General features: G+C 32.5%; 2 protein-coding genes across 2 annotated transcripts in view; one reads left to right on the top strand and one right to left on the bottom strand.

The window, feature by feature from the left end:
* Positions 1-987: 987 nt before the first annotated feature.
* On the top strand, positions 988-12,007 carry LOC130896430 (ATP-dependent DNA helicase Q1-like). Its single transcript, XM_057804534.1, has 6 exons — positions 988-1,573; positions 1,634-2,233; positions 2,362-2,573; positions 3,823-4,087; positions 5,766-5,982; positions 7,010-12,007. Exons 1-6 carry the CDS (start codon positions 1,561-1,563, stop codon positions 7,638-7,640), a joined length of 1,938 nt encoding a protein of 645 aa, XP_057660517.1. The 5' UTR covers positions 988-1,560; the 3' UTR covers positions 7,641-12,007.
* A 1,797-nt stretch (positions 12,008-13,804) lies between these two features.
* LOC130897799 (uncharacterized) overlaps positions 13,805-16,994 on the bottom strand; it is a 69,368-nt gene continuing 66,178 nt past the window's right edge. Inside the window, exons 7-9 of the mRNA XM_057806710.1 lie at positions 16,816-16,945; positions 14,963-15,100; positions 13,805-14,293 (exon numbers count right to left, since the gene is read on the bottom strand). Of these exons, the coding sequence (XP_057662693.1) occupies positions 14,142-14,293; positions 14,963-15,100; positions 16,816-16,945 (420 nt within the window). The 3' untranslated portion in view covers positions 13,805-14,141. The remainder of the gene's footprint in view (positions 14,294-14,962; positions 15,101-16,815; positions 16,946-16,994) is intronic.

Here is a 16,994-nt window from a genome sequence, read left to right on the forward strand (position 1 = left end):
TTAGTCAACTCTACTTCATTATTTACTATCTTATGTTATAAGTTGCATCATGTATTTCTCATTACTAAGACTAAGAGTTTTTTAGAAGCATTACGCCTATTTCACAATGATTTCAGTAGTCACCAGATCGCGAAATCTTTCAAGTTGTTGGGATTCACAATCTCAGGATTTATAGTGTGTGTTGCCAGAATTTACAAATATTCACACACATTGAGGAAAACAAAACATTTACATTGATCAATTAAGATAAAAATATTATACCATTCGTTTTTGTTAATAACATACTTATGGCCCATCTCCTCCCTGAAATAACGAGTTTATTATGCAACAAGTTGTTGGCAATCAGTTTGTTTTTAAAAAGATGATGTGATGTCAGCGATTTCAAACAGTTGAAGGCGAGAAACAATCGGAACATCATCTGACCTTAATAATGGAATGTACAAAAAGTGAACAATTTTGTTAGTTCTAACAGGCGATTGACTATTCAAGACCTTAGTGAAGAACTTAAAACCTAATTACGGTGGATTTTTCAATCAAACCCTGTATGCTTAAAAATTTTGAAACGTCATTCGCGTGAATAGGAAAGAAATTTATGAATCATTGTAAGGTCTATTCTCTATATTTCTCCTAGTTTCAATTAAAACTAGGAACACTTATGTATCTGTTATTCTCTGTTATTTTGAAACTTGTTTAAACTGTGTGTCTCTTGTATTTTTAGTGAATAGATTCAAGTTTTAATAGAATTAAGACAATAATCAGTGAAACTTGATTTGGTGAAAGAATATAGTAACATTAAATTGTCAGTCTACAAACTAATATAATTGATTTGTGGTTACGCCACTGTTTAACAAAGACTTTTTCTCTATACACTAAATCTTCGCTGTCGCCCTCTTGAGGATACCAAAATAAGTTCAGTAGTGTTCTTTATAAACTACCTATTTTATATGGAACCAACTGGTAGCCATTTTTTATCCATCTAATCCAGCATTTCAATAAAATCAATTATAATCTACTTTCATCATATAGTCTGCCTATCTCAATGTGACATAAGTTTTGTCTAACAGTGAATATCTACTGGATATAAAGTTTGAACACAATTATTTTTTGAAAATCTCACATATTTTTCTGCCATCTATGAGGTATAAACTATTTTTCTCGTGTGTGACTGTGAGATTTGACAGCCCTCAATTAGATTAAAATAGTAGTCGTAGAGTTTATAATTATAAATTTCATTAACCAAAGAAAAATTATTAAAAAAATGTAATAAGTTGAAAGGGACTATTAAATTACTTCACTCAAGACGTTTGACTTTTCCGAATAAAAATTTAATCATTAAAATGCTGGTGTGGTGAAGACCAGAACATCAAATAAAAAGAAGAGATAGAAACAAACAACATTCAAATAACAGTTGAGAAATTTTGTTTCCCGGAAAGCATCAATGCAAAAAAGTGGATGAGAGGATATGTTGTAATGGTCGTGGTTTAAAGTGGTTAATATATTCTATTTCATTATTTATATATTATTATATTTTCTCAGTTGTGGAAATTTTGGATACTAATCATGGAAGAAAAGGGTAAGATTATACTTCAGCACTGGTATACTCATACTTATTATCATTTAATGTTTGTTGTAGATTATACTGAAGAACTTGCAAAAATTAACAGTAGAATTCAAGAATACCGTGCAGCTCAGAAACGCATTTCAGATATATTAAGTACTTTAGTTGCACAAAAGGAGCGGTTAGAATTGAATTACAATCTGACTAGGGAAGTAAACACCTGGAAAGATGGTGTTTTTGAGTGGTCGAATAAAATACTTGACATTTTGAAAGAAGTTTTCAATTTTGAGAATTTTCGGTTAAAACAGTTGACAGCTATTAATGCCACATTATCAAAACAGGATGTATTGCTATTAATGCCTACTGGGGGAGGTAAAAGCCTAGTTTACCAGTTACCTGCTTTAGTTGATGGAGGTTTGACAGTAGTTATTTCCCCTTTAATTGCTCTGATAGAAGATCAGCTGATATCTTTGAAAAAAATGGACATTGAGGCAGCTACGATTAATGCTAGCACAGCAAGACGTGAAAAGAAGGTAATACAGGATTTGATGGTTACAAAAAATTCTAAGCTTCGAATACTGTTTGTTACCCCAGAATGGGTAGCAAAAAGCAAAATGTTCATGTCCTGTCTTAAAAAGTGTTATGAGAAGAAATCACTTGTTAGAATTGTTATAGGTAATTATAAAATTGTTGTTGATAATTACACTTGGCTCTTACTTTTAACAATTTCATTACCCCAAGTCCATTTACTTCATACTTAAATAAAATCATTAGTCATATTACATTTTTTTACATCATTCCAGATGAAGTACATTGTTGCTCCACATGGGGACATGATTTTCGACCAGACTATCAACATTTGGGATTATTTAAACAAATGTTTCCTGAAGTTCCTATACTAGGTTTAACAGCAACTGCTACAATGGAGATATTAGCTGATATTAAGAAAACTCTTAATCTCAAGTCTCATGTGGTTTTAACCTCTCCGTTTAATAGACCAAATCTGTTTTATAAGGTAAGAATTATATATAAGTTATATTCAAAACAAAAAAAATATAAAAAAAATGTTTTGAATATATTTTTTAACCCCAACATTGGATTATTTCTGTTCTAGTATTTATTGAGCACACTTATATAAAAAACTAATCTGTCATCTTATGCTGTTTTAAAGTTTCTAGTAATACTTTTCTATCTTCCCCTAAGTTTTCAAAGTCTTTCCTGTATTGATAAATCAATTCTTATAGATAACAAAATAAAACTGTTCAAATCAAAAAATTATTTGAAGTATTATATTCCATTATTTCTAAGACCTTTTTTATGACTGATTTATTCTTATAAAATTATGAGTGATTTAAATAACTATAGTTTTTTTATAATAAAATATAACTTTATTTGTACTTTCATAACTTCCGAATAGAGGATATTTTCAATTAAAAATTTGAGTACCTTCAGTCTCTAATGACAATAACTTGGTTATCGAAACGCACGCAGACAGTTTAATTGTGAGTGTCGCTTGACTGGCACTGCAGTCTTACAGTGAGGTCTCGAATTTCTCTAGCTTTGAATGCCATCCTTTCCGGCCACTTGCAAGGACCATGCAATTTGCTTCACCGATCTTTGTAGCATCTTCAGAAATCCTGTATCTTCATATTAGCTTTGGTCTCTTTCTGCCTGTACTGCTCATTGATATGGTCTTAATTTTTTTTTGTGGGTAAGCTGTTTTCGAAGGCTGCTCCATTTTGATTGTTGTTATTATGTGTTCTGTTTCCTGAACCTCCGTAGAAGTTGTGAGAGTTCAAAGTTACATACAAGTCCCAGGATGTCATTTTCTTGTAGAGCCACGTAAATTGTTGTCAGTATCTTTCTCTCGAAGGTCGATTATAATATCTTATCCGTTTTTTTTATGGACCAGGTTTCCGAGCCTTAGATTAAATCAATAAATCATTTTTTTTAATTCTTAGTTGTCATATCTCAAAAATAAGTAGCAGCCATCAGTTGGATTATTCATAGTTACATTGAAATTTATAAAATAGAATTAATGTTTTACTCCAATTGTTTAAGTGTTTTTTATCATTAATAAAAATATACTTTTATAAAGACCGAAATAGATCAAAACTTGAAAATATTTATCTATATTGACTACTTTCTTTATGTTATTGTTAGTTAGAGAACATTAATAAGAAAGATTATATTAAATGATTTTTAGAGCATAAAATATATTTTTATATACATTTTGGTTGTATTCATGATAAGTCTTCTTTAAGGTGGTATTTAAACCTGAAAAAAACGAGTGTGTAAAGATGATTGCAAATTGGATGAAGAACAGATATAAAGACATGTCTGGAATTATTTATACTTCCACAATCAAAGAATCTGAAGAACTTAGCATTGCATTAAAAGACCAAAATTTACGAGTAAAATATTACCATGCTCAACTTGATCCTGAGCATAAAACTATAATTCATAAACGATGGCTGGAGAATAAATATCAAGCAGTAGTTGCTACTACTGCTTTTGGAATGGGAATTGGTATGTATTGTATATGTTTTATATTTTTCGTATAAATTATGTTTGTTATTTGAATTTATTCAATTCTTTTACAATATCAGGTGAATTCTTAATACCAGTATTTTACATTTTTCTTGTATTCAAAGCAATTGCCTTTGAAAAAGCAATGGCAAGCAAGTTAAAAATTTTTTCCCATTAATTTAATTTTCCAGGTTTTTTCTTGTTTGTTAAACAGAAAAGAACTTTCGAGTCAGTGTTTGGTTTTTTGATTTTTTTCCAAACATATAACAATGTTACTCTAGAACAGTATTTCCCAACTTTTTTTTCCTCACAAACCAAAAGACAGGTTGACGAACTCCCTAGGTAGTCATTGATGATAGAATATATATTTTTTCCTTATTGCAGAATAATTAATTATATTAATCATAAAACATTTAAATTTAACAAACTAGTTCTTATGTTTTACATTTGGAAAAACTCTTGATGGAATATTTCTGGATGTTTGAGAGAACAAATCAATTCAAAGTTATGCTCAATATCTGACAATTTCAGTTTCAGATCAGGTTCTGCATTTAACCTGTTTCTGTATTTGTCTTTCATATAAGTATATGTTGACAATCCTTTCTAACATAGCTATGTGGTGCAAAATGGTAATAGTACTTCATTGGCGTTTTTTGACAACAGTATATTCATTTTATATACTGAACCAGAAGTCAATTAAAGATTGATCTTTAAAAATTGCTTCTAGAAACCTGTCACAAGATAACTCTATGAGTTTTTCTTTTTCCAGTATATTTAGAGAAGTTTCCGAACTTACATTTCCTTGAAATGGATTATGTATCTAGTTGTTTTAGATGAATATATTGCATCTTTTAGGAAAACAGTCATCAAAAGTGCTGATAGAATCGAAACATTTATACTCATTCATCCGCAGGCACGGAAACCAAAAGTTGATCTTTTTTAACACAGCCTCAATTATATCATGTACACTGGAAATGGTGATACCCACGCCTTGTAAAGACATATTTAATTCGTTCAGTTTACAAAAAATGTCAGCTAAATACACAGCTTTTGCAGCCAAAGGATGTCGATATACAAGAAGACAAATGAATGGATGATCAATGAAAAATGCTTGAATTCCAGACTTCAATTCAATCAAACGCGTCAAACCTCAACCACGGGAGAGCCGTCTAACTTTGGTATGAAGTAGTGAAGAAATGTGGAAACTTCTCCCAGCTCCCATTTGTGAACAAGTATCTAATTCTAAAATTTGTAGTAAACTGTCTTAATTTGATATCTATTTCCAATTGTATTGTAAAAAAAATATTACATAGAAGTGAAAACTGCTGCAATTATTTTAAATATAAAGCAGAACATGATAATAATCACATTGATAAAATGTAATATTGAAATTTATTATAGATTTCTTAACAAACAGGCAGAGAACAATCTGTTTTACAGTGGGTGTGTTGTTTAATTTTCGTGTTTTTGTTTTATTTTTTTTTACTTTTGATTTTAATGGCGTTTTAAAAAATCCGCCGTTACAATATTATTTTCGCGAACCCCCTCTACAAACACTGCGACCTCCCTCTACAAACACTGTGAACTCCCGCTACAAACACTGCGAACCACCTGTTGGGAATCACTGCTCTAGAACATGCAATAATTTTTCAACATTAACATACATGTACTTCTTCAGATAAACCAGATGTGAGATTTGTTATTCATTATTCACTACCCAAGAGTTTAGAAGGACTCTATCAGGAAAGTGGAAGAGCAGGAAGAGATGGTGAAAAGTCAGATTGTATTCTTATGTTTGGGTTAACTGACTTTTTAAAACATCACAGCAACGCAAATAGACCTGCAGAGGAACAACAAGCTCAAGATATTCTAGCATATTGTCTCGAGAAAAATAGGTTTGTCCCTTCATTTATTATTTTCTTGTTTTTATAATTATTAAACTTACACAAAGTGATTATAAATTTGCTTTTGTAACTACTTTGATAGATCTGTTATCTGTACTTATGAGAAATCAAGCATCTTTTAATTTCACAGGCTTAGAGGGAGTACTCCCTATAACGTGTTGTGTATAAATTTTCATGATTAATTGCTTGTTGGAAGAAACGGTTTCCAATTCCTTTAAATGATTGAAATTTTTTTTTGCTTTCATTAATAACTTTATAGGAATATTATTTTATCTTCTATCTTCTATCCCAACCATCAAACATTTTTCTGTTTTTGCTATTACCGTCAGGTCGGGTCATTTGAGATTGTTTGGTGACTTGAAACTGCTTGGTGACTTGAGACAAGACTTCACGTATTTTGTAAAATATTTGACAACTCCGCTCCTCAGATATATCATCTGACAATCGCGCCGGACAGGCTTCTAACAAGTGTTTGCTCAAATTTAGTAGTTGCTTAGACCAGACAATATTGCTGATTTAAAAGTTAGAATAACGGAAGAAATTAACAAAATTACCCGCTAGGTCATACATAATGTTGTACAAGAATTCCAAAATCGCTTTGGTTATTGTCAAGAAGTGATTAATTGTAAAGTACGTTGACAAATACATTCTAAATATTATGCAACATTATTATCCTCATTCTATGTAAAATTTTGTTATCAAGACATCAAAATTTTACATCTTGAAAATTAATTTTCTCAGATATGATTGCACCAAATTTAAAAAACTTTTTATTGCCCTAGAGAGGACTAACATCCCTTTCTAACAATTTTCCACACGACCTCTTTTATTTAAAATTTTCTAGGGGGTTTTTATAATTCAGAGGGTTGCTGGAGGGGGATAATATTGTCAATTTTAGAATAAAAATCGGCCTGTTGCAGGTTTTTTACATAGTGTATAATAACGCTAAAATTGAATTTATTCCATAATTATGGACTGCATCATATAATATATGTTGATTAAAATTGGTTTGTTGCAGTTGTAGAAGAAAAATTGTTATGGAACATTTCAGAGATACCTATAAACCTTCCGACTGTGATAGTATGTGTGATAATTGTAAAAATCAATCTCCGAGGATTACCTATGTACTTAATGGTATTTTAAAATATATTGTAAATATTATAAAAAACAGTAATGAAAAAGAATCTAAATTAACTCTACTGAAACTATTGAACACTTGGAACGCTCATTTTAAAAACAAAATTTGTTCCAAAGAACAACAAGAGTATGTAATTGGTTATTTTATCAAGGAAAATTATCTCGCTGTAGAAAGAGGATACTCCATGTACACAAATTTAGCATACATACAGCTAGGCCCGTGTGTCAATAACGGAAAGAAAATAATCATCAGACATCCAGATCATTTCAGTTTGCCGGAGATAATAACTGTCACTGATGATCAACGAGTTCAAGAATTCAATGACAATAGTGACGCCATAAATATTACATCTGATTCTGAAATAGCTGTCTCTAATGACAGTAACGAACAACACGACATTTTCCTAGCAAATGTGAATCTAATGTTAGAAAAAGAGTTAGCAACTGAGAATTCCGTACCTAGGGGCAAAAAACGAAGACATAAGAATGAAGAGGCATCAGAGTCAGATTAAACCATCATTACTTCAATTAGTTTTCAGTAAAATAGCATTTGGTAAATTAGTTTTTAATATATGCTGAATTTCACGATTATGTTATTTTGAAAACATAGTTATAACTATTTTGATATCAATAAATCGCTCACGAGCGTGCAAAGGGAGAGAAGTCAAAAACAATAGTATTGAAATATATTGGTTTTTGAAAAGGTCCTATTTTTAGTTGAGTTTTCTAAAAACATCGTATTAAACTAAACCAATATATATTGAGCAACACATTTATTTAGTTGTAAAGCATAAAACATTATAACAAACCAGAAGAAAAACGTGTCGGTTTGAGAAAAAAAAAACAAACATAACTCAGTATGCACAAAAAACTCAATACTCAACTCCTTTTACACTAATCATAAATAAACAACTCGGAAAGCATAAAAAATCAACACATAACTCCTTTCACACTAATCGCGAGAAGAGACTTCATCTAAATGTTGTGAAGTGTCCTGGATATTTCTCTCAGTAGTTGTGAAGTATTTCATCGACATACGGCAGGAGTTTGTTCAAATTCTTTTACTTCTCCTCAGATATACAAGTTGGCTATTTGCATTTTGGAAGAACTGCGAGAAGAGAATTTTGACCTCTCCTGCAAAATAACATTTTTTCATAAATTTCTTTTTCGTTGGGGCTATTTTTATAGGAAAACATACCGATTGTTTTTTCCATACAAATTTTTTACCATGATCATCCACTTTTCTAGCTTGTACACACGTTTTTAGTAGTGAGGAGAAATCAATAAAACCATCCTTTTTCATTTCCTGCACATTTGTTTTGCTACATGATTTTACCAACTATTCAATAAGACTCTCATAATGTTTATTTTTTTCTCAATAATTGAGTGAATAGTTTCACATTCGTATATCTGGGTATTAAGAATTTGTGAACCACTATCTCAAAATTTGAATTTTGCATCAGTCATTTACATCGCAACTCTATGGCTAGTTTTATTCTGACCACCATATGTATCAGAATAAAAGGTTACATATTTAATGTTGAGTGATAAGGTCAAAAGTTCTTTTATTAAGCAAGAACCGATCTGATTTGCACCTCTGCCAGATAGTGTTTCATACTACAACAAGTAGTTTTGTTATTGACGAAATCATACATTGTTAAGTTGTACGGCTCTAGACATGCCTAGTTTTCCATTTTCCTTATCCAGTTTTTTCGCAAAATTACATCTTCAGAATTCGGAATTGAAGTTATATGTTTCTTAACCAGTTCAATTCTGTCAGTTTCGATTTTGTTCTTAGGAGGATGATGACCCCTCTCATCATCCAATGTTGTGCCTGAGATGAGAGTTTTTTCTTACAACAGTCTCAATAAATTAATTTGATAAATCAAATAAAACAGCCTTTACAAATTTCGATCAAGTTTCCATTTAGTATTAAATTGTCTTGGTTTTGTAGTGTCTGTCTTTTCTGTTTTCTTTTCTTCTCTTAAAATCAAACCTTCCTGATCAAATCTTGATGCTCACTTCTTCCTGAACCTTCCCAAGTCTTTACATTTGCGGCTTCGGATCAATTTTCCGTTGAATATGGACTGCCATCGTTTCTATCAATTCTTCGCTTTTTTCTTTGCATCTCTTGTGTATCTCTTTACTGGATTTCTTCCTTTTTTTTTAAATTCTGTTCTATTATCTGTGACGCGAGGAGATACTAGATTTTGTGGTAGTTTTTTTTGTAGGGTATGTAAAGGTATATTCTCAGAGTCTAAATAGCTTGAGCCAGGTACTTTGTAATCCTTGTCACCATGAAAAGCTATTAGAGATTCAAATATAATATCTGTAATAAGTATAAATTTGTTTAATTTGTAAAAAAAACATATAACTAACCTTTATTATATGTACATTCTTGACTTAGTCGGTTTGTAGAAGTACACGAATTTTTCGCGCTGTAAATTGGCTAAAATTGTTCAATTGTGAAATGTACTTTCGGAGAGTTCTAAATGCATGGTGCAGAGTTTACAGCTTTAGTTTCAATTTCTAAACTTTTACATTCGTTCCCACCCTCGTTCGCACACACATAAATTAATAAGATTACGAAGTGTAATATTTATAAACACAAACGCTTGCGTTCGAATTCACGCTGGCATTCCTGCTTTATTACGAACCCATTTTGATCCACTAACATAAACCTGAAAACTACTATAACTTCGTAATGAATAATTAACGGAATCGATGCCACGAATACTGAAATATTACTAAACTCAGCTAAGTGTGAAAGACAATTTTGAAAGTGCGTATGCGATCGATCTCTAAACTGATTCTGAATCGGGCCTATGAACAAAGTTATTCAGAATCGATTCTGAATCAATTACTAACTAATTTAGTATCGCTGAAAAGCGCATGCTTGATTCCGAACTTAATCAGGATGTTAGCTTTGACAATTTAAAACATACAGTTAATATTAATAATAGAGAGAACGATGTATTTGAGCTTATTAAGGTGACCTGAATGGCTAATAGAGAAAGAAAGAACATCAGTAAAACACTTTCTATCTGTCTCTAATCTATTCTGATTGAATCGAGATGAAGTCAACATTTCTAGTAGAGGGAACAACAAAGGAGAAGAATAAGATGGTTTGATTTTAATGGCCAGTTAATCCGGCGTTACAGGCGTCTCTACTTTTGTAATAAGTACACGCGCACGGTGTAAATGACCGCATTTAAATATTCATATAAAAAAACCGAAAAATAAAAAGTCCTAGGCATTTTAGAAATATAATAGCAAAGGACAATAAAATATACTTGAAAATTATAAAAAAAAGTGAAAAGTAATTATCAGGCTTTTCCACTTCTCCTCCTTCTGCGCGCATGCTAGACACAATGGAACAGTGTGTTCTCGGCAAATGGATTTCTGACAGCTTCTGCATTGTGTTGATGTTTTTCTATTTCTTTTATAACTACATAAATAACACCTTCCAGAAACTGATGTTTTCGGTGGTGGTTGTGTTTCAGGCACACCCAGAATTTCATTTATTGGGATTTTTATTGATTTTGGTAGTGTTACGATGTTTTGTCTTTCATTTTAGCTATGAATGGTGGCGGAATTTCATTCTTATTTTTTTTTCAGTGTGGCAACTAACGTCAACTTATCAATTTTATAAAGGTCTAACCCCACAGAGGAGAACCAATTATCGCACGTCACATTTCGGCCTGTACCAGATATAGGTCGAATAAGCCTTTTTACTACTTGATGTGCGGAATTGTCGCCTTTGTATGGATTGGGTGGCTGAACTCCAACATAAAGTTCCATATTATATGTATAAAAATATTCTGAGTCAACTAATGCCCAAATTTTTAATCCATATCTCGCCGGTTTTTTCGGCATATATTGGCGGAAGGGACACCTACCGCGAAAAGAATCGAGCATTTCATCAAGAGTCACACAGTCACACAGTCGCTTGGAGAATACTTTGACAGATATCGTTGAACAAAACCATCAAAAAGATTTCGCGCGTGAGCAAACTTATCACTTTGTTTTCTTATTTCTCTGTCTTCAGTATTGTCAAAACGCAGAGCTTTTAGTAAAAATTGCAACCGATTTATACCCGTAGTTAGGCGAAATATTTCCACACCAGTACCATCTTGATTATACAAATTTCTGAGATTTTAATGTGATGATTTTAGCACACCTGCTATATAGAGTAAACCAATGACAGCCTTTATTTCGCATTCGTCTATATCTGCAGCATCACGTTTTCTCTGAAAGTGTGGTCTTCTGATCCGAATATATTGATTTGTGCATTGAACAATCTCTTGAATTATCTCATCTGGAAAAAAAACATTTCCAAGCTTCTATTGCCGTCGTTGCTAATTTTGCTGGTTCAATTTACGGATAACACGGATGGTACTAAATAATTTGTGAGTGTTAGTTGAGATATCACAAGATTTCTTTTTCACATTAGACATGACTTACATCAATTCACATTATATAAAAACTAAGACAAAAGAAAACATATTAACTTACCTCTTTTGGCACAAAAGTAACTTTTTATGCAATAAGTTGTTTCCGTACTTAACTGAAAATGCACTTTTTCGGACTTGTCTCCCTTTGCACGCGCATGAGCGAAATACTTGGGTTTAATCAGAAACACCTTACATTATTTAACTGAAGCTCAAGCTATTGTATACTTTATTCCCAAAGTATTTTTGTTCAACAAGCATATGGTAACACCGATCTGTTTTCCATTTTTTTCAAATTTTTCTTCGTTCATAAATTTTGGAATAATTGACGTACTGTTTTTTTTTATTTAAAATTTGTTCGTACTTCCATAAATTTATTTAAGTAATTTCTTGTTGTGATGTTAGCATAATAAATTATTTTCTCTATATACACTGGTTTTAATAACATCGTGAACTTGACCTACTCCCTTGACCCATCACAGGTTGCTGGGATAAGGGGTAACACCATAGTAAAAATTTCAAAAAGTCACTACCAAAAACAAAATTTTTCTCTGAGTTATGAGCTTCAGACGCTAGGTATCCTACCCTACTACGCGTTCTAGCGAACGTGGCGCGCCTTTCGTTCCGATTTACTTAACCGCCTCAGATATCCCTTAGCGACTATTTCTACTAGTAAATTGTACACACGACTACCGATGGGTGGCACTAGTAATATTATGAACTGTCTTTGTGTCGGTGTACTAGTTTAGCGTCACTTTGACCGTTGACGCTTGTCATCTCTTTTTCAAACTTTAAACACGTTTTTCTCGAAATCACTTTTTTTAATACTACCACCATTATTCAGCCAATTTGACTGACTCGATTGGACTCCAGTGTGAAATGATGTGACCCGTGTTTCATCCATTGTCACATATCGACGCAAAAATTTGAGCTTATCGCGATTGAATAGCTCCAAACACTGCTCAGAATCATCAGTTTTTCGTCGTTTGTGATTTTTTGCGGCACCAAAACAAAGCTATCGCATTTCCAATTCATTCTCGATATGACAACAGCTTCTTTTGATATCTTCAGGACCTCAGCTATCAAATCTGCTTCACTTTACGGTTATCCGAAATTATTTTGTGGACTTATTTTCTTCAGTGTCCACTGCGTCCATCGTCCTCAGTGCTAATTTCTTCACTTCTGAAAGGTTGATTTTCCTGGTGAAAAAAACGAATAATATTTCTCAAACATTTCGCTTCAATAGTGTTATTTTGGCAAAGAGTAATACTTATTAACACACAAAATTTCTTTTCATCCATTTTTACAAAGTAACAAAAGTTACTTCACTCAAATTACTATTACTAAGAAACTAATAGTACAGAGAGGTAACTAACACTAGACATAATTGAAAGGACACAAAAATACGAGCACAACACAACGATCATGAACTATCAAAAGAAACTGTTTAATTTAATGTATACAAACATCCAGTTTTGTGTCAAGTTTGTCAACTGGATGTCTACTTATGCTGACAAACCCATCTAGAGGTCTGAACTTCAATTAGAAAATTGATTCAACCTTGGGTCATCTATAGGTGCATGACGTCATGACTAACGTTCACAACGACCCTTGTCAAGAGGTGGGTCGAAGTGAGCGTTAAAAGAATTTGCGGAATTTTCAAAACTCAAGCAACGCAGATTGCAACCATGATCTATCTAGTTATTCAGTGCGTTATGGGATATAGGAAGTATTTTTGAAGCAGTCTTGTGACGTACCATCAAATATTTTACTACCACCTCAAAAAATATTTTGATTTTAGTTTAGTGTAAATCATTTGAGCATTCTACTAAAAAAATCAATAATTTATAAATTATAACATCTTAAAGCTTCCGCTTTATTTTGTTCTGTTATGTCATTCGTTTATATTTATCTCAACGCTCAAAACACGTCGTAAGCAATTCCATTTGGGGGTTTACGATTTTAACGCTCAGAACTAAGTGGAACGGGAAAGATCGTGGTCGTGAACGTGATAGTCGGGAGTGCTTAGTGGAATCCAACCTATGTGAAACGTCTATAAAATAGGCGCTTTGTGCACCTAATAACAATCAACTAAAACACTATTTTCAATAAAAATTTATTAATTCAATGTATATTTACAGCAAATATATATATATATATATATATATATATATATATATATATATATATATATATATAGATAAATAGAAATAATTTATTACATGAAGCATTTATATAAAATATATATAAAATTATAACGGAAAGTAATGCATAAAAATGTGGGTAATAAATTTATTTTAAATAAGTACAAATACTCAATTGTTTTGGCAAGATTTAATTTTATTTCCGTAATGTTAAAGTTGTTATTAATTTGAAGCACTAGGATTTTGGTACATTGTATCAAACCAAAATTGCTGCCATTTAGAAAAAGGAACAAATAAAAATTTGTTTTGCTACATACTTTGAGTTCACTAGAATCGATTCTGTTTTCCCTGACTTCTATTTTTGTACCTAAGGCTAGTGCAATCACACAAGTAACTCAATTCGAATGATGAATAAAATTTATCTTAATATATGTATTTCAACTTTGCCTTCTGGAATTTTCTTCATTAAATTCCAAGCTTCGATTCTGGTTAAATTTGTGAAATTGATGTCATTCACTTTCAATATTTCGTCACCGACTTCCAAATTTCCGGATTTGTCTGCTGCGCCTCCTGGAATTGAAAAATATATGATATGTAGTGAATAGAATCAAAGTATAACTTTCATATCGTCCCAAATTTTTGGTAATGAACATTCTGGTTCAACGAAAATGGTGATTTTAAAACAAATAATATGCTGTTTACAGATAGACACTTTTTCAGGTTTTTGTCCATTCAAAATGGTTCTGATTACCTTTACATTCCATACATAACCCCCTCTTAGTGAAACTCGTCTATACAGTAGGTTCCTTCGCCAAATTGGATACGTTCCACTTAATGCCCACAACTGTCCAAAAATATTTAGGCCCAGTAAGCCTTTTGGTTCTCCAGCCTTTGTCCTCTTTTGGCAAAATTGTGCGTAAAAGCTTCCAGTCCTCCGTTTTAGGTTTCTGAGACTGGTTCTCATGTTATGCTTATAATTTTTTTCAAACGTAGAAGCTATTCACAAAAATGAGCTTACTTGAAAGAAACGACATTATTTATTATTATGTTGTTCGCATTTTATTACAAACAGAGGTAATGTCGTGGAATGTGTCTGAACTGTCTGACAGATTTGCTTAGGTAGACTTTCCTATTTTTGTGGAAGAGTCATTGGGTGTTATAATCGTGGGCATTAAGTGGGATGTACTCTACGTCAGTTAGTTTATTCAGTATATTCAGTTATTATATTCAGTTTATTACCTGTAAATATTTTTTTCACTCGTAATGGCACATCTCCTAGTGGTGAGTCTTTACCTCCTTCAATACTGAATCCAAGTCCTGCTCCGTCTTTATTTATTGCTATGATTGTATTAGCTTTCTTTTCTTCCAATGAAGGAGCTGAAACATAAATTAATTATCAACCAGGGGAGAAAAAGCCGAATGGAATAAAAGACAATTCAAGCTATTTCGTTACTTAACGTAATATATACTTGTGCAGTGACTTCTATTAACTGTTTTTTTAAATTGCGATTCTTCATTATGCTTTATCTTCAATCTCTGAAGATGATAACTTGGCTATCGAAACGCGCGTCAGATAGTGTAATTATGAGTATTGGTGTAGTTCTAGTGTAAACAGTGTGCTCAGTATGAAATTCCAACATATTAGTTATGTATATCGACCACCTTCATGTTTTTTCTCTATTTCAATATTCCTCTAGACATATAAGCAAGAAAAAGGTTGATAGTAGGATTCACTTACAGTTACAATTAGTAAAAGCTCATAATATTCAACTACAGTATAGTTGCAAGTTACGATTCTTGGGGTTCCCGAGTCATGCGGGTTGTATTTTTTGTCACCTGTGACGTTAGCGTCATCTGGCGGTCAGATACGACAACTGGGCGTCGGCCGTATTGATGATGCGTTTTTCGTAACCCATTGCACCATACCTCTATATTTCAATTCTTTTAAAGAATTATAAAAGATGGTGAACTGCGCTGTAGTGAACTGTATTCATAGGACAGGTAAATACCTTTTCAGACTAAAAAATGAGTCGTGGCGCGTGAAATTTTCAACAATGCTCATATATATTAACTGCTATTCAACATTATGCCAAATTTTGTTTTTTTCTAACATCTACTCCACACTAATCATCAATCCATATTCCCCATAAAAAAGTTCAACATGAATATATTTTGGGTTTTTCGCAAAGGAATTAATAAGACTGAACAAGATTCCGTAAAAGACTGAAAATATCGAAATGTCAAAGATGAATTGAGACTCTGAATTTATTAGTTTTATATCTAAATATCTGAACAAAATTTCAATTACTCCTAGGGACAGAAGACATAAATTTCAGCAGGGAAATTGAAATCAAGTGGAAAGAAAGAAATACTATTCAGTTGTATATTGTTTCATCGAATGGAAAAATCTAGGGGCACACATAAAATTATTTAGGAAAATTGAAAGCAATGAAAGTGAGAAGAAAAGTTATTCGGACATTAGGACAAATGTGATAAGAGTTAAATCCTGACTCCAGACGAACAATAGGGAATAAGAGCACTACAGTGCCGCATGTACATCAAGTGGAATGAAAACCTTGCCAAGCACTATCACACGTTCCATTGGCAGGACTTTCACACGAGGAGGAAATACAAGGTTAGAGATGAGGAAATCGTGAGCTTCTAATCTCTTGTAATTCTTCATAGCTTCTTTGGTCGTGAAGTTCGTGCGGAAAACTAGGTACTCCAGTCTGTCACGCATAGCCACTGGTCCTTATCTCCCTCCATATCTTCGTAATGCAGCTCAAGCGGGCCACAACCACACTCCTGAATTTTCTTCTGATAGTGCCTAGGGTCATGATGAATCAATTTTTCACTATATCTCCTTAAAAAACCATACTTCATCAAACAATATTTCCTAGATGTGTTCCGGTGTTACCTCTCTCCTCGAAACGATGCCTTGTTGTCATGACTGCTCAATAGATAGCGCTAGCGTCGCGTCGCTCTGCTGGAGCTTCGTGCACCCCAACTATTTCATTTATAGTCAGTTTTTGAATCAAACAAGTAGAAAGTAGTTCCGTTGTAAGCTATTTTTTATTACAAGATTCACTTACATTTAGTTCCTGAAAGCACAGAGGACATTGAAGATGATCTTCTTTGTAAACTACCGCTGATGCTACTAACAGGTGATGGCACAGTATTTTCTCCTTCTTCGATCACAATGGAAAACTCAGTCAATGGTTCCTATAATAATTTAAACTTAGATAGCAGCATTAAATCCTAATAGAAACTC

Source organism: Diorhabda carinulata, chromosome 1 (genome assembly GCF_026250575.1).
Source record: "Diorhabda carinulata isolate Delta chromosome 1, icDioCari1.1, whole genome shotgun sequence".
Classification (NCBI taxonomy): Eukaryota; Metazoa; Arthropoda; class Insecta; order Coleoptera; family Chrysomelidae; genus Diorhabda; species Diorhabda carinulata.

Coding starts and splice junctions, on each gene's coding strand:
- LOC130896430 (XM_057804534.1), top strand. Junction 2,234..2,361: donor ACTTGTTAGAATTGTTATAG/GTAATTATAAAA, acceptor ACATCATTCCAG/ATGAAGTACATTGTTGCTCC. Junction 4,088..5,765: donor TGCTTTTGGAATGGGAATTG/GTATGTATTGTA, acceptor GTACTTCTTCAG/ATAAACCAGATGTGAGATTT.